The following is a 25,458-nucleotide window of genomic DNA, read 5'->3' as shown; positions in this document are numbered from 1 at the left end:
ACCCCAAATGTGCTAAATATGTTTTTATTTAACAGGTAAAGAGACAAATAGTGCTTGACCGCTTAAGATCAATGTAGATTAAAACAATTAAATATTTGCAGCCTTCAGCAATGTGTAGGTTTAAAATGTATTGTAAGAGCTATCTGAATTCGGATTACATAAATTAGTTGTACAAAAGGGGGTGGTGATGGACGGAGCAGCTGAACCAATCAAAAGATCTGGGTTTGATCCATCACCGTTCTTTAGCCCACTCTGCCACCCCAGTTCAGACATGGCCATATGCAAATCAGTCTGACCCTGTGCCTCATGAGAACAGTCCAGCCCTAACTGTCAATCCATACCTTCCCTGGACCGGATTCAAGCTTCATAGGACCGGTTTCTGGAATTACAGCCGTCTTCAGCCAAGCTTGCTTGAATCCAGTGGCAAAGTGAGCAAGGGACTCACGTCTGAGTATACCCTGCCAATTTATGGCGAACAAAGCGGTACAAAAGGGGGCGGTGATGGATTAAACCCAGATCTCTTGACTGGGTGTGAGTGTTTGATTGGTTCAGATGCTCCGTCTATCACCACCCCCTTTTGTACCGCGTACATAAATTAGTTAGCATGAATTATTTTTACAGCCCAATTCTTGGGCCTGCAAGTATGTAAGTTGTACACTGTAGAAGCCTCAACTCACCCCACACTATGACAGAGGCTTCCCATTGGCTCTGGCTTTCTAGCCAACTGCATTATTCATGGTGGGACCTGCAACCCTTTACTCATAATGAAAACAAGTACAACTACAAAGGCCAGCTCACTGTGTATTGGCAGCTAAAATAAAACTGAGAGATGAAAGTAATCCTCATGGCTTGAGGCAGGCTGGCAGCTATGTGCTACATTTCTGTCTATGTAACTATAGACATGTAGCGACCTTGTAAATATAATTAGGTAAGAAAAGGCATTTTTATTTTCTTAATAACGTTGATGTGTAATGTTTCCAAAAACACAGAGTTTAATCAGTATGAGTTTTTCAGGAAATGTTTTGTGCAGATCTCATCAAGTGGCAGAAGGAAAGGCAGTTGGTCAAGAAAGTGACACTTCTATTTTAAATACCAGGAATGTTTGCTTGCCTGTACTTAAAAACCAATTAAAGAAATTGCGCCAGATTTGGAATGAAAGTAGAGCTTTACTCAGCGAAGTGCCTAAGCTTGTTTTGCTGTAATCCGTTCACTCTCTTTCGGAAAATTAGAGTTTGAAAACATTTTGTGGTGGGCTTGAAAATATTTGGATGGTTAGACTGCAGAGGCCCACAAACCCATTTTTGTGGAACACCCACAGATGCAAATAAAAAAATTAAAAATCTACACCAATAGGAGGTTTGAGGCTTTGCCGGAGCCACCATTTTGAATCCATTCACTCACAAACCTAATTCGCATATATGGAGCAGCATTTTGAAACCAATAGATGCATACTGTACATGCAATGGGTCCACATATAAGAATAAGTATCTATAGCACAAATGAACTAAGTGCACTGAGTTCTTGGCATGTGAATAAAGGCATGGCCCTCCACTGAACAATGCTAAAGGACACAAGTATTGGGGCATGTTGACTCAGAGGCTTGCTGGAGGGGCTGCTGCAGGCAATGCCTTGTGCTCAACCCCTGCTGTGCTTGGCCAAAGTCTGAACACAGTGGGTTATTTCTATATGAGAGCTCAGCATAGGGGACATGGCAAATGGCCTGGCCTTGCGTCCAATCATGAAGACATGCGTGTGGCTGCAGGGACTGTCCAAACTCTAGGCTCTATGCTCACACCCAGCTGTGCATGGTCAATTATTTCCCAGCTGGCATATAACGTTGGCACAGATGAGTCAATGTTTTCATAGCCTGACAGGCAGAAAATCAGGTGGAACACATTTTAGAATCTACTGGTCCTTGCTTTATGCAGTGCACTAGTCAAGAGCATAAAGCAGGCCCCCGCAACCCCTTTGGCACATGGTGGTCCACAACTCTCTTCAAGAGGTCCCCAATCTTTAGGAGGCCCTTCTTGAGTCTAATGCCGATGGATGAGATATGGGAGACCCAGGGCTCCTCATCACATTGTGCAGAGGGTCCCTTTCATTTTGCATTATGTCACTGTCATTACTTTTGTAATCTGAACACAAGAGACCGTTTTGCTTGTGAGCGCGGTAATTGGGCGGTGTAAATGACTGTAGGTGGAATTACCGGATGTATTTTGCAATGCCTTAAAACGGGCTCCACACTGACAGCAGCTCTGACTTTCACTGCATTCACAGAGTGGACCATCACCAGGGATGTGTCCTCTTCATGCTGTTACCTTGTTTTAGCGATACAAAAGGGGGATGATGAACGGAGCGTTTGAGCAAATCAAACACTCACCCCAGTCAACTGTTCTGGGTTTAATCCATCACCATTCTTTAGCTCCCTCCGCCACCCCAGTTCAGACATGGCCATATGCAAATCCGTCTGACCCTGTGCCTCATGGGAACAGTCCAGCCCGAACTGCCAAGCCATGTCTTCCCTGGACCGGAAACAAGCATCCTGGGACCGGTTTCGGATTCATAATCCTCATGAGCCAGGTTATCTTGAATCCAGTGGCCAAGTGAGCAAGGGACTCACGTCTGAGCATACCCTGCCAACTTAGGGCGAGCAAAGCGAAACAAAAGGGGATGATGGACGGAGCGTTTGAGCAAATCAAACACTCACCCCCTGTCAACTGATCCGGGTTTAATCCATCACCATTCTTTAGCCCACTCTGCCACCCCAGTTCAGACATGGCCATATGCAAATCCGTCTGACCCTGTGCCTCATGGGAACAGTCCAGCCCAAACTGCCAAGCCATGTCTTCCCCGGACCATAAACAAGCATCCTGGGACCGGTTTCGGGTTCATAATCCTCATCAGCCAGGCTATCTTGAATCCAGTGGCAAAGTGAGCAATGGACCCACGTCTGGGCATACCCTGCCAACTTAGGGCGAACAAAGCAATACAAAAGGGGATGATGGACGGAGCGTTTGAGCAAATCAAACACTCACCAGAGTGGTGATGGATTAAACCCAGATCAGTTGACTGGGGGTGAGTGTTTGATTTGCTCAAACGCTCCGTCCATCATCCCCTTTGGTATTGCTTTGTTACCTTGTCTTAGACCTTGTGCAGGAGCATGCATGTTTGGACGAGAGGATCTTATGGAATAATATTAAGTGCAGAAATGCCGACCTACACATATATGGAGTACAAAATATTGACTATCACCATATCCCCATAGATAGGTTTACATATGGGTGTATAAGTTTACTCTCCCAACTCCACATTTAATCGTCTTATGGATTCAGTGGAATTGGATATTATGGAGGCAATATACACGTAGATAGATATTAAAAATTGAATATTAGAGTACTACACCATATCAAGACAGTGGGTGATGAATGTGAGGACCAATTAATATGCTCCATCTGTGTTGCAGCTGTCTTGATATGCACTAAGTTAAGTGAGAGAATGTCCAATACAAATATGTGATGCTTGTTGGTTCCTTCCCAGAAAAATGGATGCTCTGTCATTTCCTTTAAGTGGCCTGTTTAAGACCTTGCATGATTATGCTTCACAAATGTTCTAAGATTTTGGAAAAGATTTGCTGCTGGCCACTGCAGGTGGACTGGTATCACTGTTCCAGTCCTGGTGCCTGGACGTTGGGATTCTAGCTGGTACACAGCCCACCCTAATGAAAATATTTCATAATTTGGGAAGAAGAGAGAAAGCTAGGTGCTGTGATGCTTTCCTACATATTTTGTGCCTCCTTTAATATAGTAAATGACACCACAATACTAACAAGAGCCAAGTTAGACCGCAGTGGGTGCCCACAAACAGGGTGTTGAACTAGTCCAGAAAGAATCAACTTTATCCCAGTATCCGCAGCAACATCGTTGTATCCATCAGAACTGCCCCAATGCTGCTGAACAAGGTGAAGACGCAGTTTTTTAAAGAACACTACCGCCCAATGTATTAACCATCCACATACCAGCTACCTCTCCTATCCATCTTTGATTGTATCCTTGCCTTTGGTCCTCTACAGCTCTCCGCTTCCTTTTGGCTATGTTTGTGCTATATAAATACCACATACATCCATGTCTTATTTAGCATCTGTATGCATGTGTTGGTTTGCCAGTCTTAGACAATGCTTCAGCATGGCTGTCTGTGGAAGGATTCAGTAACCAATCTACAGAGAGGGCAGGTATCCATCCATTTCTGCATGAACCACAGGTTACTGTAGGTAAGCAAAGGTAAAATGTTGCTAAACACACTGGTACTACAGAGACAAGGAGAAGGCAGCCCTAACTCTATGTTATAAATGGGCATTCAGAGTCACTCTTACCTTTGCTTTTTGTGGGTGTTTTTGGATGCCCTTTCTTGTTATACGATGTATTTCGTTGGTACTACTGTATCAACACACAAGAGCTTTAAAAAAATTATGTTAGCCAATCGGATCGGTCTCACTTTCATTTTTATTTTAAGTACATTTTATCATTGTTAAGTTCCCTTCAAGTCAAAGTCTCCAAAATGCAAATATAATGCTAAACAAAGTTTAAAATATTTTTTACCAAATTTCTTTTTAATCAAAAATAGAAATTCAATAATTCATGGGTTTTTTAAACCTACATTTTGCAATCTACAGACTGAGGGAAAGCAAATACTCTTTACATACTCTTGTGTTTATTAGCTTTGCACACTCAATTTTGAATTTGTTACTAGGTAAGTTCATTCTTTTTTGCTATATTTACTTTTGTTTTAATGGAGGGTTGAACAATTCTTTCTTGTCTCTTTTACTTTTTGTGAATGTGCCACAACAAAATGGTGAGGTATTTTCATTGCTTCATGAAAGATTATTCTGTATGTTGCTGTTCCTCAACTCATTTTGATTAACTTCTAATAAACATTCTTTAGAAGTGTACGTTGTTATGCCTTTCTTTCAAATTTGTTGTTTGTTGTTTCTTAGATTGTTTCAAAATTCTGTGACTCACCCTGTTTACTGAACAGCTCTTTTAGACTGTTTTCAGATTGGGGAATTTTTAAATCATATTTAACCTGACATACAAATATTGCTGCACCATCACCATATTAACCATTATCTTTCAAATTCTAGGGGGAAAGAATTCTGATTCTCAGAGAGTGGTCAACGGTAATCAGTTTCTCAGAGCCAATATTACTCTCCTTCCCCCTTGTCCTAAAATGTGGGTCTGGTACCTGGGAAAATGTTACAATTTCTCTAAGAAAGAAGGCAATTGGACGTCTTGCAATGACATCTGTGTTTCGTGGAATTCAACCCTGGCTGTAATTGAAACAGAAGCCGAATTGGTAAGGAATGTAGAAATGTGAAAAATGTACAAAAGAAAAAAAATAGGAAGTGACAAAGCCTGTAGGTTTTGGCAGTGGAGCTATTGATTTTGCCAATGTATGTGTGTTTTTTTGTTGTTGTAAAGAAGCCCCATGGATGCACGCACACGTAAATTAGACATCTTTAAATGAGTTTGTAAAATCAATACAAATGCATTCAAAGATGGTAACTATGGATGTGTGCACCTCTGGCGTGGCCATCTTCAAATTAATTTGTAATGTTTGATCAGACCCATTCAAAGATAATCGCTGTGACTGAATGCTCACCTGGAGGGGCCATCTTTTAAGTGCTTGTTCCTGTAATGCAAATTACATTAATTGTGCCATCCGTAAACGTGTGCCCATTTGCACTCTTGGACGGCCATCTTAAAATGGGTAAGAAGTCATAATAGTAATATAAATACTTACCAAAAGTAAGGTGGGAGATACTGGAGATGCTTAAATGGCTCAACATAAAACTCATATTGATGAAAGGATAGGAAATACACCCTGGGAAATCCAAATCAATTTTATTAATCTAAGAATTGTACACGAAATTAGCATTTCAACAAGAAATGCTGTACCTAGCACCCAAACTACACTGCATAAGGCAATAGGTTTCTGGTGGTAGACAGATAGAATTTTGTAAGTAAGAGTTAAGATGAATTGTGAGTAGATAAGATAATTTTGACAATGTGCACAAAATACTCACTACATAGACAACATGTTATGTTATGTTATGTTATGCGTTTTTATTAGGCGCACAGATGCTCCAGCAAAGGAGCGTCCTGGCGCCCGACAAGGTAGCAGCACAACACAACGAAACAATAAATCAAACAAATTTTAAAGCTAAGGGAATAAGAACGTTTTCACCGCACGGCGAAAGGAAAGCCGATCCCTGAGGGCTCGAATCGCCGGGGGATTACTATAACAACAACATATAGCAACATACTATAACACTGATAAAATCCCATTTTGCTACTAATAATCAGTATGATCACATAATGTGTTAAGGATCCAATTAAGTACATTTTTATATACCATATAAAATCAACTTATATATTTCTTTTTATGTTAAAAGTACGTTGTCAGCAGATAAATGAACCATATATATTCTCTCCATCCAATGGACAGCTATTACAGCTTAAATGCATGAATGGTCCTAATTTAAAACAATCTGATGGCTTAAAAATTTAAGTGCAAATCCCCATAATAATAAAAGTGAAAATCATCACCATCTGCTATTATACAATATTCATAGCCCCTAAAGTGACGATGTGCCTAATTCAAAATTAATAATAAAACTCATGTTAAAAAACGAAAAAATATTTTCATATTCATATATATGGTGCATAATAATAAAAAGAGTAAAGTGCTTAATGCTTAACATTTTCATGGCTAGTTTGAGATTTATACTGCAATTATTGCAACTTTTAGTTTCATGCGGAAAATATGGAAGTGCTTGAGTGAAATATATGCAAAAAAGCTCAAAGGGATTTGATTGGCTAATATGAGAAATTGTTATTTCATGAATACATTGCTTCAAATAGCAGCCGATTTTTTGACCATATATAAATTACATGTCATACATAAAAAAAAAATAATTATATGGAATAAATAATCGCCTAATGAAAATGAATAAATAAATACATAATTAAAAGACTTTAATATTAGCATGCATACTCTCTTATGATTGTGGGAACACACTTTCTATTTAAAAATAGATTTTTCATAGTTGTAAATAAATTCATAAAGTTTGATAACATTTCTGATTTACTATAGGAATGTGTGCAGGTCCTCAGTAGTATTTAGGCCCCATCTGTTTGGAATCAAATTCAAGGATATATTTGGTCTCTAGACGTCTTAACATGGCTTCTCTATCTCCCCCTCTTTTTTGTGACGGTATTGTTTCAATTACATAATATTTAAGTTGCCTTAGGTCACTGTATGGTGTTCTTTAAAGTGCCTCGCCACTGGCTAGGTAGGGTCGTTGTTTGTTATGGCCCTTATATGTTGCAATATTCTTTTATGCATAGCAAATTTTCTGCTGCCTATGTATTTCAATTTGCAACTGCGTTCTAAAACACATACAGCATAGTCTGATTTGCATGTTAAGTGCTGTTTTATGTACACCACATTGGAAAGCTTTGCAAGTAAGACACTTAAAAAATCCCTTTCTCGTTGTCAACCATGTTCCTTTTGCCGATTCCTCCATATTGCTTTTAACCAGAACATATCACATACTGGCTGTCTTTTAAAAAGCAATGGCTGGGTTTGGGGGTAAAAGCTTGCCAATGACAGGATCGTCTCGTACAATGGGCCAGTTACATCTAAGTATCGCTCTCAATTGTTTCTCCTGTTTGGAGAAAGCCAGGATAAGTCTGGTAGGTTTCTGGGTCTTATTGTTTGGATTTCTTTTATTCCTGCTTTTAGCAGTGTACGCCAATAAATCTTCTCTTGTTCTTTTTTTGGATATAACTATTGCCGCATCTACTATATCGGTGGGTATAGAGACAAAATATCGACTCCAAAATATCGACTGGACATAATATCGAGTTTTAAATATAGACTGGACAAAATATCGACTGGACATAATATCGACTACAAAAATATCGTTTTTCAGGTAAGTGAAGTAATATCGACTGTATAAAATATAGATAGCAAAAATATCGATTTTTTAATAATATATAATATTTTATAGTGTATTTTTATGTAATAATATGTGTGAATAGTGTGTATTAATGTTATTAAATATTTTATTACATGAATTTTGTTTTGATAATATTTGCGTAATGTAATTCTGTAGCGGGTTGTGGGTTTATAGGGGAATAGGGTGGGAAGTAATTTAATAATAATTAATTAATTAATATATGTTTGTTAATATTTTTAATTAATAATTAATTGATAATTAATTAATAATAATTAATTAATTAATTAATATAATTTTGAATATATTTTGTATTAGTAAATAATTGTTAATTAATTAATTGTAATTAGTTAATTACATTAATTAGAGTACATTTTTTATATATATAATTGTGTGTTATTTTTAAGTAATTAATTTTGATAAAATAATATTATTTATTAAAATATTTACACCTAATGTTCTAATATATTTACTTTATTGTTATTGTTAATTAATAATTAATTGGTAATTAAATAATATTGATAAATTTTGGGTAAAGGGGTATTTTTAGGGTTCAGGGTCAGTTTTCAGGTCATGGGTAAAGGGGTATTTTTAGGGTACAGGGTCAGTTTTCAGGTCATGGGTAAAGGGGTATTTTTAGGGTTCAGGGTCAGTTTTCAGGTCATGGGTAAAGGGGTATTTTTAGGGTTCAGGGTCAGTTTTCAGTTCATGGGTAAAGGGGTATTTTTAGGGTTCAGGGTCAGTTTTCAGTTCATGGGTAAAGGGGTATTTTTAGGGTTCAGGATCAGTTTTCAGGTCATGGGTAAAGGGGTATTTTTAGGGTTCAGGGTCAGTTTTCAGGTCATGGGTAAAGGGGTATTTTTAGGGTTCAGGGTCAGTTTTCAGGTCATGGGTAAAGGGGTATTTTTAGGGTTCAGGGTCAGTTTTCAGGTCATGGGTAAAGGGGTATTTTTAGGGTTCAGGGTCGTTTTTGGGTAAAGGGGTATTTTTAGGGTTCAGGGTCAGTTTTGGGTTTTTGGGTAAAGGGGTATTTTTAGGGTTCAGGGTCAACAAATAAGATTTTAAAAAATTAATTTTATTATTTTCATTTATTATTTTATTATTATAATTTAATTTAAGTCGTTTTAAGTATATTTTAGTAATTTAAATTTAATATTAATTTAATTTAACACTGTTTTTAATAAAGTCGATATTTTTTACATCTATATTTTTGTTAACGATATTTTGTACTCGATATTTTTGTACTTACCTGTTTGTAGATACAAACTCGATATTTTGACTGTCGATATTTTGTCCACGATATTTTGGCAAGTCGATATTTTGTCAGTCGATATTATTTCAGTGATCCATATCGGTGGTATAGCCTCTGGTTAAAAACAAGTAAGGCATATAGGTACATATTACCAAGCAATAGCGATAATTATCGCTATTGCTTGGTTAGAGACAAAAATTTACCGCTGAGCTGCATAGATTTTTATCGCAGATAAACCTTGGTATTACCAAGATTTATCACAAATGCGATAAAAATCGGCAATAATGCTTGAATATCGCTGAAAAGTCTGCGATATTCATGCATTACCGAGCTAATGCTCTTAACCATGTTACCCACCTCCCATTGGATAACATGGCTAAGAACTGCTCAGGGCAGGTGTTAGCTTTTGGAGATATTCACGCTTAGCGTGAATATCTGCAAAAGTTGGTAATAGGAGATAGCGATGTTAGCAACTGTTTCCAGTCGCTAACATCTTGGCACGCCCACTTTGCATGTCATCAGGATACATTTCACTGACATGCAAAGCGGGGCCCAAGATGGTGGCTATCTCCTACTAGCTGTCGCTAACTGGTGTTAGCGACAGCTAGGTAATAGGGAGATAATTTTATCTCCGCTTTCTTGGCTTTTAAAGCCAAAAAAGAGGAGATAAACCCCCTTGATAATATGCTCCATAGTTTGTTTGTTATCAGAATACTCCCTGTCACTGCAAATACGCCCGATGCGCAACATTTCCCCATAGGGGATACTATCTTTAGGATGAATACGGTGTGCGCTCGTTGCGTTCAATAAGGTATTTCCAGCAGTAGGCTTTCTAAACAAGGATGTAGATAATTTGTTTTCTACAACTCTGACCTGCACATCTAAGAATGTCACTTCTTCCTTACTTATGATCGAGGTAAAATTTAGATTAAAATCATTGTGTCAGGATGTGTCAGCAACTGAAGAAGAAAAAATAAAGCTGCTAACCTTGGATATCGGCCAGCAGGGACGACGGCTGGTTGAGGAGCCTCCCTACTCCCCTGGGCGCAACCCCTCCCAGAGCAATGAACACTACTATGGAAGGGAGCACTTTGGGGAAAAGGGAAGGGGATAAAATAACAAATACTGCTGCGGAGATGGCTCCTCGTCTCCCTGAGTCTGGTCTGGGGCTCTGAATGTCTTCACTGATCACTCCTCGTGAGACTGCTGCATAGAAAGGAAGAGAGAATGGTGTGAGAGACCATACGGGAAGGGGCATCAATACACACTAACTGATTACGTAACTGTTCATTCAGTAACATGTGCCAATGAAGCTGTTCACGTCACTCCTGGATTACAAACACAATCCTGCAAACACCATGACATTCAGAGAACCATCACCCAATACCAGGACCCTGTATGATCCAGTATCCCGATAGTCATGTGTGTAATGTGGTAGGTGAGGCCTACCACGTGCTGGTATAATGGGAATAATAATGGCACACAGACACTGGGTGATAGTTAGCCGGAAAGACCACGAGCGGTCTTCCGCTTGTTTATTTATACCCCGGCGCGAGCCCGCCCCGGGGTTGTGCGTGCGTGCGTGGGGGAAAAGCAACATTGTAGTGGAGAGCCCGAGTGGCTCTCTACATCCCTCCTTTGTTTTAGTTCTTTCTGCCCTCGGACATTCGAATGGCAGTTCACGGAGATGTCCATGCAAAGTCCCTCAGCCGTTGGCTGGGCACCGGATTGGGCCTCAGGCTGTAGCGACGACTCCGGATCCCTGATGGTTCGGCAGCCCCAGCCGGGGTTGCTCTCGGATCTTCGCTCGACTCAGAGGCCCTTGGCTGACTCCGCTCGGTGCCGAGGCCGGGTGGCATTGGCCTCGGTTGACTCTCTCCGCGTGCCGGTCCTGGCAGAGGACTCGGGGACCTAGGGCAGCTTGGCTCTTCCAGCACCAGCTCTTCCTCTGCCACTTCCTCCGCTCGCTGGTGTCCAACGGCTGCTTCGGTTGCCTTTCTGAAGCAGGATACGTTTCATGTGACGGTTTGCCCGTTTCTCTTGGCCGTGACCATTGTCCCATGCACCTTTTCAACTCTCCACACCTCTGGTTCAAACGGTGTTCGAAACTTCCATCCTGGGTAGCGATCCTTGACGACCACTGCGTCACCTTCTCGGATGCCCGGCTCTTTGGCGTGGCGGTGCAGGCTTGCTTTGGCATTGGTGACCAGTCTCCTGGCTTGCGTGGCCTCTGCATCTCTCTCTGCCGGCATCCACTCGCTCACCGTGGGTATGCCGTCTCTGGGGGCCCGCTTGAACAGTACGTGAGCTGGGGCGCACTTTGTCGTCGAGTGCGGCGTTTGCCGATAGGCTCCTAGAAACTGATCCAGTGCTGCCTCCGGATCTTCCCCGTTGTCCACCGCTATCCGAAGGGCTCTGTTTATGGTCCGCATCAGTCTCTCCACTTCTCCGTTGGCTTGAGGCCACACGGAGTGATCTTTCTATGGTTGATTCGGAGAGATTCCAGTTATGATTGGAACTCTCGCCCTTGAAAGGGAGGTCCGTTGTCTGACTTAATTTCCTCAGGAAGCCCCATGGTTGCGAACACTTTGTTTAGCACCTTTCTGACGTGTGGGAAAGCGGTGGACGCAATGACTTCCACGATGGGGAACTTCGAGAAAGAGTCTACCAGCACCAACATCTGCCTTCCGTCTGGGAAGCTGCCAAAGTCAATACTGAGTTGGGTCCAGGGAGCCCGGGGCGCATCTTCCGTGATCACTGGTGCTGGAAGAGGTTCGCCCCCGGTGATCGTGCATGCATGGCAGGACCGTATCATTGCCTCCACTTGGCTGTCCATCGCTGGGAACCACACCTTGCTGCGTAGGCGCGCCTTCGTCTTTGCCATGCCTTGGTGTCCCACATGTGCTAGGCTTAATGCGCGTTGTTGAAGGCTTTCCGGCATGACGAGGAGGTGTCCTCGCAGGATTACTCCTTCTTCTCCCACACTGAGTTCACTGCGAATGTGCCAGAGCTGCTGTCTCGCATGGCTGACTTCGGGACGGAGGCTCGCGGCGCCATCGAGGAAACGGGCCCATTGATTTTCCTCGAGGGCTCGGCGGACTTTCGTGAGGGTTTCATCTCCCGCCGTGGCTTCCCCAATCTCCTTAAGGGTCATGTTGTCGGGACACGCGGCTTGCGTGACCATGTGCACGATCTCCTCCACTTCCTCTCCGTCCTCGCTGGACGGCAGTTGTGAGGCGACGTCCGGATGCCGTGACAGGTAGTCGGCGGGATTATGAGCGCCAGGCCGGAACACCACTTTGAAGCGATAGCCCTGTAGCTGGACGGCCCACCGCTCGATCCGTGGAGGAGCTAGTCTTGAGGTTCCAGCGAAGAGGGGTAGGAGAGGCTTGTGGTCCGTGACCACGGTGAATTCCTGTCCACAGAGGTAGAGATGAAAATGCTGGCAGGCCCATTTGATTGCCAGGGCCTCCCTCTCTATCTGTGCGTATCTGGTTTCCGTGTCTGTCAGCGCCTTGCTGGCATAGGCGACTGGTCTCCATTCTTCCGGACCATACTCTTGCAAAAGAACGGCTCCTAGTCCCACGGGACTGGCATCCACAATCAGTTCGGTTTTCCTTCTTGGCTGAAAGTAGGCCATGGTGGTATTATCCAGAAGACCGGCTTTGACGCTTTGGAACGCTTTGTTTGCGGCCGCGGTCCAGTCCCACTTCTGATCCGTGCGGGTGAGAGCTCGGAGGGGTTCTGCGATGGCAGCCAGGTTCGGGATGAACCGGCCGCAGTACGTGGCCATGCCCAAGAAACTGCGCACTTCCGTTGGGTTCCTAGGTGTGCTGGCCGCTTTGATCGCCTCCGCTTTCTTTGGGTCCACTTTGAGGCCTTCCCTGGTGAACGTGTATCCGAAGAAGTCCACTGCTTCCTGGTAGAAGGCACATTTGGCTCGATGCAAGGTCAGCCCGCTGTCGGCAAGCCTCTGCAGGGTCGCTCTCAGGTTGGTGTGATGCTCTTCTAGGGTCGATGAATAGACAAGGATGTCATCGCTCAGGTTGATGACACCCGTCAGTCCTGACAGCACCTCACGGATGGCGTTTTGAAAAACCTCGGCTGCCGAAGATACGCCGAAGCTGAGCCGGGAAAAGCGACGCAGCCCAACGTGCGTCGAAAAGGTGGTAATGTATCGGCTGGCTGGCTCCAACTCTAGCTGGTGGTATCCGGAGTTGAGGTCCAGCTTCGAAAACCACTTCGCCCCGTTGAGGTCCGCTATGATGTCCTCCATGGTGGGGGTGATGTGCCTCTCGCGCTTGACTGCTGTGTTCGGGAGTCTCATATCCACACATAGGCGAATGGCTCCTGGCTGCTTTGGTTTGGGGGCGACGACCAACGGGGAGACCCAGGGTGTCGGTCCCGACACTTTTTCAATCACCCCCAGCTCTTCAAGCTTCCGCAGCTCCTCCTCTACTTGTGGCCGGAGATTGAAGGGCACCCGCCTATGCCTGAGTGCGACGGGCCTCACGGTGGGGTCTATGTGAAGTTTGAACTTCCGCCCTTTGAGTTTGCCGAGGCCTTTGAACAGCTCTGGGAAGTCTTTTAGCATGAAATCCGCGTGTGCTTGGTGCACCTGGTTGGCGAAGAATACCAGGCCTAGATCTTCCGCGGTGTGACAACTCAGGAGGGTGCCTTTCTTGCCTTCTGTGATGTGGAATTTGGTCTCGGTGGAGTATTCCCCGTTGACGACTGTGGTTTGTATTACCCCTCGGAGAGGGAGCGGTTCCGTACTTCCATAAGTGTATATTCTTGCCGTGGACGGTGTCAGCGTCGGCTTCGGGGACATGCTGTCATATTGCTCTGAGTCCATGACGTTGACGGACGCTCCGGTATCTATCAACGGTTGATATTCGTCCCGTCCACGGTGATGGAGCACATGGGCGGCGGCCTTCGTTTCGTAGATGCTCGGCGTACGTAGGAGATGATATATACCTCGTCATCTTCATCGTCCTCGTACCTGGGCCGACGGTCTTGTGCTTCGGTGTCCGGCGGGGGGCGCTCTTGATCGAGTGATAGCTGATGGATCCGCTGCGTCACCGCACGAGCACGTGGCCCTGCTGATTTGAATTTGCCTCCCCGGCAGACGGCGGCAAAATGGTTGAGGCGCCCACACTTGAGGCATGTCTTGCCTCTGGCGCTGCACGTGGCGGCGGTCGGGTGATCTTCTCCGCAGTACCCACAGCGGTTGGTCCGTGGAGGGCCTTGTCGCTGCCTTACCGGTGGGAATCGCCGGTGAATGGCGTCCACTCGCTCTTCCTTGATGGTCGGGGTTCGCGCCATCGTTGGAGCAATGACTGGAGTGCGCAACGCCACCTCCATCTCTTCAGCCCTCGCATCCGACAGTTCATGTGATCTGGCCAGGACGAGGATCTCGTCGAGCGAAATCCCTGGCTGCCTGAGGATTAACTTTCTTAGCAGCTTCGACTTGCATCCGACAATTATTTGATCCCTGATTTCTTCCCTGGGGTCTGTGAACGGGCACGTGCTCGCAAGGCGACGGAGCCGAGCATAATACATGTCGACGGATTCAGATTCGGTTTGCCAGGCGCGCTTGAACTTGAATTTCTCGAAGTCGTTGTTTAGCTGTGGGTCGAAGTGGGCGTTTAGGGCCGCGACCGCGGCGTCGTAGTCGTCCTCGGATCCGGTGTTTGGGAGCGATTCGAATAGGTCGTAGATTTCTTGTCCCCCATAGAGGATGAGTAGTGATCTCTTCACCGTTCCATCAGTTTCTCTAGTTCCCTTGAAGTAAAGATTGAGGCGTCCGACCCACGCCCTCCATCGGAGAGCGGCTGTTGCTGGATCCGACGTTTCGCTGAACGGCGGGATGGGCGCTGCGCCGGCATGCAGGTGGGCAGGCTGAGCAGGAGTGGTGGGCCCGGCAGGGGCCTGGTTTCCCGCCTGGGCGTTGGCCTGTGGGATGATTGCAGGTGGCGGCGGCTGGACAACGCCGTCTTGTGCTGCGCCGGCGTCCTGACTCATGGTGACGCTGAGTGTGAGGAGGTATGGTGCTTTCCGGGGTCGTGGCGGTGCGCAAAGTAGGGTGCCAGGGGTCTGCTGCTAGCTGGTGCCCTTGGTTGCAGTGACTGACTCTAGTGTCTTCTCCTCGCCTTGATTATGCCTTGTCCACAGGGTTGCAGGCTTTCTAAATACCCCTCATTACAGGCAGGAGCGGGGCCCGAATTGCCTTAGCCAATGCTTGTTGGCTCCGAAGTGTCCCGTATTCCAGGCAGTAGCAGGCCGGAATTGCTGTCGCCAATGCTTGTTTGGGCCGAGGGCCAGAATGACGAGGGAGAGAGAGAGCAGCGCGGAGCCCCGCGCGCACACGCAGCAGAGGCGTCTCCCTGGAGCTGCCTGAGGAGAGGGAGAGGCGGGCCTGTTCCAGGCCGCGAACACGTGGTCCTGCCGGTGTCTTGACTCTCGCCGGCCGGCGAGATGAGGGGGGCGCGGTGAGCGCGCGCAGGCGGGGCAGAAGGATCACTCACCCGCAGGAGGCGAAGGCTGCGCACCAGCACCGCGAGTCCCGCCAGCTGAAGGCGCACCCTCACGGGTGACGCGTGGGCGGGTCTCGGTCTCAGGGCACAGCGAGCAGGAGCGGCTGGGCACCGCAGCCAGAGCACACGCAGCAGGACGTGCAGGAGGCGGTGGGCACGCGTGGCATACGACCGCCTCGTCGCCAATGTAATGTGGTAGGTGAGGCCTACCACGTGCTGGTATAATGGGAATAATAATGGCACACAGACACTGGGTGATAGTTAGCCGGAAAGACCACGAGCGGTCTTCCGCTTGTTTATTTATACCCAGGCGCGAGCCCGCCCCGGGGTTGTGCGTGCGTGCGTGGGGGAAAAGCAACATTGTAGTGGAGAGCCCGAGTGGCTCTCTACAATGTGCCCCTGTTTCAGAGATAGGGATTGTGGTCAAGTAAATTCCAACAAGGCAATGCCCCCAACCGCTGTTTAGACTCACAGTGAGGAAATGACAGGAGCAAGGAAATGAAACAAACTTTTCAGGGAGTAGTGCAGGGAGTGGTGCCCCCTGCCGCTGTTTTGGATCACAGCGAGAGTGCGCGTACACCGCGTCTGTTTCCGTTGGAAGTAGTTGTTTGCAAATGCACCCAGTCGCTGTTGGAGTCACAGCGGAAGTGCACCAGTCAAAAGTTCAAACTCACCGTGGAGGTGCTTGCAGGTAGTAGACGCGAAAAACAAACATACCCCAGCGCGCTTCACCCCCGACCGAGATTATGGTTCCTGAGAACTCCCCATGCTGGGAGTTGGGAACAAGAAGTGAGGACGGCAACGAGCAATGCCGTGCTCAACGACGTCTCTTCTCCTTGGGAAACCAGCTAACCAGCCGCAAGTAATCCAGGAAATCCAGCGGGGTATACCTTCTACTACATCGATGAAAACCAGGCAAGATTGTCATACACCTCCCTCCGGAAGAGGAGGCGCTTTATAGAGGCAAGTCCCCACTCTGCAACTCTGGGCAATAGCTTTCTTAATCTCCACAATGGCCCTAAAGCGCTGGGATGCCTGGTTTCACCTTGGGGGTGCCCAGTAGGGAGCATCTCACAAGGAAAGCCAGGACGGGTTCCACAGCGGTATACAGCGCCAAGATGCCTGTCAGGTGATAGTGCGCTTTACAAGTATACATACATTTACATTTACATTTACATCTATAAATCTCAGCCAGGAGATAACATTTGATGTATATACTTGTTCAAACTTTCTCATGAGGACAAGCTCCTTCCACCAGCCCATAAATAAACAGGCATAACTGGGAGAGAAGCTGGTCCCCGTTGCTAGCCCTTGCGTTTGCTGGTGCATTAGATTTTGGAACATAAAAAGATTATTTTTCAGGCAAAGAAGCAACATTTTTAACAGCATTTTGTTGTGCTATTTATATTTGATTGGTATATTGGATAAAAAGTATTGCCCCACCCTGATGCCATCTATGTTTCTAATGCAAGTATAAAGTGATGACACAGCCAGGGCTATCAGGAAATATTCCTGTTTCCGTTGAATGTTTCCAATTTTGCATATACAAACACCAGTGTCTTGTAAATATGATTTTAGATTTTTAACATGTCCTTGCAGAAAAAAGTCAATCTATCTCGACATGGGTTCCAAGGGTCCATTGTATGCCGCGATTATCGGTCTTCCAGGTGGTCTCTGTATATCTTTGTGTATTTTTGGCACAAAGTAAATGACTGGGCTAGTCGGATGTTCCTTTTTGAGATATTCCTATTCATCCCAGTTTAACAGGCTCATGCTCTTTCATGCAAGCAATTGCGCATAGAAGCGATCTTGTGTCTCTTTGAACTTTTGTGTAGAACTTTTTTTGTAACATTCCTGGTCACTTAAATGTCTGTGTGCTTCCTTTAAATACTCCTCCAAAGAACGTAGAACTATGTTTCCACCTTCGTCTGCGCTTCTTATCACCACTTTATTTTCTTGTTTTAATTTTGTTATCAGCTGGTGATACCTCCTCTCACATATATATATATATATATATATATATATATATATATATATATATATATATATATATATATATATATATATATATATATATATATATATATATATATATATATATATATATATATATATATCACTATCAAGAAGTGTCCCTCTTCAAACACACACTGGAGCACACTGGGATTTCAAAGCTTTTAATGCAAACAGCATGACGCGTTTCGTCTTGCGACTTCCTCAGACGCTGTGTGCACAGATTTAGAAGCTTCACATTGTCAAAGTTTTAAAAGTCAGCCTTGCTCCACCCCTTCTGGCAACAGCGAAGAGGGACTATTTTTATGTTCCTCCCCCTTCTCAACCACTCTGCTTGTGGCTGCCATCTTTTAGTGTGTTTGTTAGGCGTTTTAACATTCGTGCCATTTACCAGATTCGTGGCTAAATTCCACTTGAGTTGTTTTCCATTGTTCTGGGTATCAACACACTGGCCCTGCCTGGGGTAAGTTATGGAGCTTGTTGGTCCGCTTTATCCCTTTCTCGACAGCCGCTGATTTCGGATCCCGTTTTTATGTAGACGATGTCAGTCATCGGTGCTACCTGTGTTAGTCACATCACCAGATAACGGGATTCCTTTTCATTGGCGGTTCACGCAGGCTTTCAATCCACAGATGCCTTAACAAACGCCGCATTCCTGCTGAACTGCTTTATGCGGGTGCATCCTTCGTGCAAACGGCAATGCACGTGTAAGTATCACTATCAAGAAGTGTCCCTCTTCAAAGACACACTGGAGCACACTGGGATTTCAAAGCTTTTAATGCAAACAGCATGACGCGTTTCGTCTTGCGACTTCCTCAGACGCTGTGTGCACAGATTTAGAAGCTTCACATTGTCAAAGTTTTAAAAGTCAGCCTTGCTCCACCCCTTCTGGCAACAGCGAAGAGGGACTATTTTTATGTTCCTCCCCCTTCTCAATCACTCTGCTTGTGGCTGCCATCTTTTAGTGTGTTTGTTAGGCGTTTTAACATTCGTGCCATTTACCAGATTCGTGGCTAAATTCCCCTTGAGTTGTTTTCCATTGTTCTGGGTATCAACACACTGGCCCTCCCTGGGGTAAGTTATGGAGCTTGTTGGTCCGCTTTATCCCTTTCTCGCCAGCCGCTGATTTCGGATCCCGTTTTTATGTAGACAATGTCAGTCATCGGTGCTACCTGTGTTAGTCACATCACCAGATAACGGGATTCCTTTTCATTGGCGGTTCACGCAGGCTTTCAATCCACAGATGCCTTAACAAACGCCGCTTTTCTGCTGAACTGCTTTAGGCGGGTGCATCCTTCGTGCAAACGGCAATGCACGTGTAAGTATCACTATCAAGAAGTGTCCCTCTTCAAAGACACACTGGAGCACACTGGGATTTCAAAGCTTTTAATGCAAACAGCATGACGCGTTTCGTCTTGCGACTTCCTCAGACGCTGTGTGCACAGATTTAGAAGCTTCACATTGTCAAAGTTTTAAAAGTCAGCCTTGCTCCACCCCTTCTGGCAACAGCGAAGAGGGACTATTTTTATGTTCCTCCCCCTCCTCAATCACTCTGCTTGTGGCTGCCATCTTTTAGTGTGTTTGTTAGGCGTTTTAACATTCGTGCCATTTACCAGATTCGTGGCTAAATTCCACTTGAGTTGTTTTCCATTGTTCTGGGTATCAACACACTGGCCCTGCCTGGGGTAAGTTATGGAGCTTGTTGGTCCGCTTTATCCCTTTCTCGCCAGCCGCTGATTTCGGATCCCGTTTTTATGTAGACGATGTCAGTCATCGGTGCTACCTGTGTTAGTCACATCACCAGATAACGGGATTCCTTTTCATTGGCGGTTCACGCAGGCTTTCAATCCACAGATGCCTTAACAAACGCCGCTTTCCTGCTGAACTGCTTTAGGCGGGTGCATCCTTCGTGCAAACGGCAATGCACGTGTAAGTATCACTATCAAGAAGTGTCCCTCTTCAAAGACACACTGGAGCACACTGGGATTTCAAAGCTTTTAATGCAAACAGCATGACGCGTTTCGTCTTGCGACTTCCTCAGACGCTGTGTGCACAGATTTAGAAGCTTCACATTGTTAAAGTTTTAAAAGTCAGCCTTGCTCCACCCCTTCTGGCAACAGCGAAGAGGGACTATTTTTATGTTCCTCCCCCTTCTCAATCACTCTGCTTGTGGCTGCCATCTTTTAGTGTGTTTGTTAGGCGTTTTAACATTCGTGCCATTTACCAGATTCGTGGCTAAATTCCACTTGAGTTGTTTTCCATTGTTCTGGGTATCAACACACTGGCCCTGCCTGGGGTAAGTTATGGAGCTTGTTGGTCCGCTTTATCCCTTTCTCGCCAGCCGCTGATTTCGGATCCCGTTTTTATGTAGACGATGTCAGTCATCGGTGCTACCTGTGTTAGTCACATCACCAGATAACGGGATTCCTTTTCATTGGCGGTTCACGCAGGCTTTCAATCCACAGATGCCTTAACAAACGCCGCTTTCCTGCTGAACTGCTTTAGGCGGGTGCATCCTTCGTGCAAACGGCAATGCACGTGTAAGTATCACTATCAAGAAGTGTCCCTCTTCAAAGACACACTGGAGCACACTGGGATTTCAAAGCTTTTAATGCTAACAGCATGACGCGTTTCGTCTTGCGACTTCCTCAGACGCTGTGTGCACAGATTTAGAAGCTTCACATTGTCAAAGTTTTAAAAGTCAGCCTTGCTCCACCCCTTCTGGCAACAGCGAAGAGGGACTATTTTTATGTTCCTCCCCCTTCTCAATCACTCTGCTTGTGGCTGCCATCTTTTAGTGTGTTTGTTAGGTGTTTTATCATTCGTGCCATTTACCAGATTCGTGGCTAAATTCCACTTGAGTTGTTTTCCATTGTTCTGGGTATCAACACACTGGCCCTGCCTGGGGTAAGTTATGGAGCTTGTTGGTCCGCTTTATCCCTTTCTCGCCAGCCGCTGATTTCGGATCCCGTTTTTATGTAGACGATGTCAGTCATCGGTGCTACCTGTGTTAGTCACATCACCAGATAACGGGATTCCTTTTCATTGGCGGTTCACGCAGGCTTTCAATCCACAGATGCCTTAACAAACGCCGCTTTCCTGCTGAACTGCTTTAGGCGGGTGCATCCTTCGTGCAAACGGCAATGCACGTGTAAGTATCACTATCAAGAAGTGTCACTCTTCAAAGACACACTGGAGCACACTGGGATTTCAAATCTTTTAATGCAAACAACATGACGCGTTTCGTCTTGCGACTTCCTCAGACGCTGTGTGCACAGATTTAGAAGCTTCACATTGTCAAAGTTTTAAAAGTCAGCCTTGCTCCACCCCTTCTGGCAACAGCGAAGAGGGACTATTTTTATGTTCCTCCCCCTTCTCAATCACTCTGCTTGTGGCGGCCATCTTTTAGTGTGTTTGTTAGGCGTTTTAACATTCGTGCCATTTACCAGATTCGTGGCTAAATTCCCCTTGAGTTGTTTTCCATTGTTCTGGGTATCAACACACTGGCCCTGCCTGGGGTAAGTTATGGAGCTTGTTGGTCCGCTTTATCCCTTTCTCGCCAGCCGCTGATTTTGGATCCCGTTTTTATGTAGACGATGTCAGTCATCGGTGCTACCTGTGTTAGTCACATCACCAGATAACGGGATTCCTTTTCATTGGCGGTTCACGCAGGCTTTCAATCCACAGATGCCTTAACAAACGCCGCTTTCCTGCTGAACTGCTGTAGGCGGGTGCATCCTTCGTGCAAACGGCAATGCACGTGTAAGTATCACTATCAAGAAGTGTCCCTCTTCAAAGACACACTGGAGCACACTGGGATTTCAAAGCTTTTAATGCAAACAGCATGACGCGTTTCGTCTTGCGACTTCCTCAGACGCTGTGTGCACAGATTTAGAAGCTTCACATTGTCAAAGTTTTAAAAGTCAGCCTTGCTCCACCCCTTCTGGCAACAGCGAAGAGGGACAATTTTTATGTTCCTCCCCCTTCTCAATCACTCTGCTTGTGGCTGCCATCTTTTAGTGTGTTTGTTAGGCGTTTTAACATTCGTGCCATTTACCAGATTCGTGGCTAAATTCCACTTGAGTTGTTTTCCATTGTTCTGGGTATCAACACACTGGCCCTGCCTGGGGTAAGTTATGGAGCTTGTTGGTCCGCTTTATCCCTTTCTCGCCAGTCGCTGATTTCGGATCCCGTTTTTATGTAGACGATGTCAGTCATCGGTGCTACCTGTGTTAGTCACATCACCAGATAACGGGATTCCTTTTCATTGGCGGTTCACGCAGGCTTTCAATCCACAGATGCCTTAACAAACGCCGCTTTCCTGCTGAACTGCTTTAGGCGGGTGCATCCTTCGTGCAAACGGCAATGCACGTGTAAGTATCACTATCAAGAAGTGTCCCTCTTCAAAGACACACTGGAGCACACTGGGATTTCAAAGCTTTTAATGCAAACAGCATGACGCGTTTCGTCTTGCGACTTCCTCAGACGCTGTGTGCACAGATTTAGAAGCTTCACATTGTCAAAGTTTTAAAAGTCAGCCTTGCTCCACCCCTTCTGGCAACAGCGAAGAGGGACTATTTTTATGTTCCTCCCCCTTCTCAATCACTCTGCTTGTGGCTGCCATCTTTTAGTGTGTTTGTTAGGCGTTTTAACATTCGTGCCATTTACCAGATTCGTGGCTAAATTCCACTTGAGTTGTTTTCCATTGTTCTGGGTATCAACACACTGGCCCTGCCTGGGGTAAGTTATGGAGCTTGTTGGTCCGCTTTATCCCTTTCTCGCCAGCCGCTGATTTCGGATCCCGTTTTTATGTAGACGATGTCAGTCATCGGTGCTACCTGTGTTAGTCACATCACCAGATAACGGGATTCCTTTTCATTGGCGGTTCACGCAGGCTTTCAATCCACAGATGCCTTAACAAACGCCGCTTTCCTGCTGAACTGCTTTAGGTGGGTGCATCCTTCGTGCAAACGGCAATGCACGTGTAAGTATCACTATCAAGAAGTGTCCCTCTTCAAAGACACACTGGAGCACACTGGGATTTCAAAGCTTTTAATGCAAACAGCATGACGCGTTTCGTCTTGCGACTTCCTCAGACGCTGTGTGCACAGATTTAGAAGCTTCACATTGTCAAAGTTTTGAAAGTCAGCCTTGCTCCACCCCTTCTGGCAACAGCAAAGAGGGACTATTTTTATGTTCCTCCCCCTTCTCAATCACTCTGCTTGTGGCTGCCATCTTTTAGTGTGTTTGTTAGGCGTTTTAACATTCGTGCCATTTACCAGATTCGTGGCTAAATTCCACTTGAGTTGTTTTCCATTGTTCTGGGTATCAACACACTGGCCCTGCCTGGGGTAAGTTATGGAGCTTGTTGGTCCGCTTTATCCCTTTCTCGCCAGCCGCTGATTTCGGATCCCGTTTTTATGTAGACGATGTCAGTCATCGGTGCTACCTGTGTTAGTCACATCACCAGATAACGGGATTCCTTTTCATTGGCGGTTCACGCAGGCTTTCAATCCACAGATGCCTTAGCAAACGCCGCTTTCCTGCTGAACTGCTTTAGGCGGGTGCATCCTTCGTGCAAACGGCAATGCACGTGTAAGTATCACCATCAAGAAGTGTCCCTCTTCAAAGACACACTGGAGCAGACTGGGATTTCAAAGCTTTTAATGCAAACAGCATGACGCGTTTCGTCTTGCGACTTCCTCAGACGCTGTGTGCACAGATTTAGAAGCTTCACATTGTCAAAGTTTTAAAAGTCAGCCTTGCTCCACCCCTTCTGGCAACAGCGAAGAGGGACTATTTTTATGTTCCTCCCCCTTCTCAATCACTCTGCTTGTGGCTGCCATCTTTTAGTGTGTTTGTTAGGCGTTTTAAGATTCGTGCCATTTACCAGATTCGTGGCTAAATTCCACTTGAGTTGTTTTCCATTGTTCTGGGTATCAACACACTGGCCCTGCCTGGGGTAAGTTATGGAGCTTGTTGGTCCGCTTTATCCCTTTCTCGCCAGCCGCTGATTTCGGATCCCGTTTTTATGTAGACGATGTCAGTCATCGGTGCTACCTGTGTTAGTCACATCACCAGATAACGGGATTCCTTTTCATTGGCGGTTCACGCAGGCTTTCAATCCACAGATGCCTTAACAAACGCCGCTTTCCTGCTGAACTGCTTTAGGCGGGTGCATCCTTCGTGCAAACGGCAATGCACGTGTAAGATATATATCTTAGTGGCAGTCTACAATGGGTAGTTCTAGGTGGAACTATATTTCCATAGATTTTGGTTATCTTGGTTTGCTAATAACAGTGGTGGCATTTGACAAATCTTCACACAACTTTCCCAGAAAAGTCTCAACCACATGAACTCCTCCCTGGAATGTTTAGGGGCTAAATTGAATTACAACAAATTTGGCAAAAAGCTAGGTCTATAACCATGTATATTTATGCATATTTCACGCTGTGGTACCTTAGTGGGGAATCTGTGAATCTTACATATACTCTGAAAAACCCAAATGGTTGAAGTAACGCTATAGTTAGGTGACAATGTCAGTTAAAACAAAAGGAAACTATAAGCCATACCCTCACCATGTACTGTTTATGACCTCACATACCACAGCTCTCATGACGTGTTGGATGACTTCACCTACAACATCACTAATGACATCTGAAATAACACCATTGATGACAACACTGTGCATGGCGAGGCTCAAGATATAGTTTATTCACATATCTATAACTGGTGAATTTCAGTGGTTTTTATAGTTAAACACGTTTTGCGTGAAATGACATTTATGATAATATTACCATACCTAGCTATAACATCATTTTATGTCTGTGTCTGTATATTGATACTAATTATGTCACGTGATTGAAACATTCAAATTGCGCGCATTCACGCACTTGGTGGTTGGCTTCCTTCCGTGACCAAGGCCCACCCGCCGAAACATGTTGGAGTAAGGGAAGCTTTCTAAATGCCGCATGACCTCGAATAAAGCCTCTTTTCCTCAGAATTGGGCCTCTTATGTTTGCTGCTTGTGGAGACTTGACGGGTCTCTCCATACCCGTTGCAAGAGGCCGCCCTGAAGGGTCGGGGGCTCCATATTGGATGTTCTTTGTGTGAAATATATATATATATATATATATATATATATATATATATATATATATATATATATATATATATATATATATATATATATATATATATATATATATAATTCAAAACAAAAAAAACAAAGGTTACTTGGATGATGTAAATAGGTTCAGATTTTACACACATAAACCATAGAAATTCAGCAGTTTTAGTTATCTCAAGAAGCTAGAACTTGTGCCCTAAGGCAACTATAACACGTGCCATGCACAGTTTTCTCATCAATAATTTTCCTGTAAATGTTGCAGTGATATCAATAATGGTAAATATGGTGTCATGACTGATGTAATATGTGCATGGCGAGTTATAGTTACCTTAGGGCATGAGTTATAGTTTCTTGAGATAACAATAACTGCTAAATTTCTATGGTTTTATGTGTGTAAAATATGAACCTAACTATAACCTTCATGCAACCTTTGTTTTTTTAGTGAATTTCTAATATTTTTTTCATTTCTATTTCCTACCTATAACATCCCGGCAACCTTCGTGCGGGGTTGGCT

The 25,458-nt window shown here is 45.0% G+C and overlaps 1 protein-coding gene across 1 annotated transcript in view; it reads left to right on the top strand.

Moving 5' to 3' along the window:
- LOC147706547 (C-type lectin domain family 2 member B-like) overlaps nucleotides 1-25,458 on the top strand; it is a 68,350-nt gene that overhangs the window by 26,047 nt on the left and 16,845 nt on the right. Inside the window, exon 3 of the mRNA XM_086933009.1 lies at nucleotides 5,138-5,349. Coding sequence (XP_086789135.1) covers nucleotides 5,138-5,349 — 212 coding nt within the window. The remainder of the gene's footprint in view (nucleotides 1-5,137; nucleotides 5,350-25,458) is intronic.

This window comes from Lissotriton vulgaris, chromosome 7 (genome assembly GCF_964263255.1).
Source record: "Lissotriton vulgaris chromosome 7, aLisVul1.2, whole genome shotgun sequence".
In the NCBI taxonomy this organism is placed as follows: Eukaryota; Metazoa; Chordata; class Amphibia; order Caudata; family Salamandridae; genus Lissotriton; species Lissotriton vulgaris.
The sequence above is the reverse complement of the archived record's forward strand: the minus strand, read 5'-3'. Positions and strand labels throughout refer to the sequence as shown.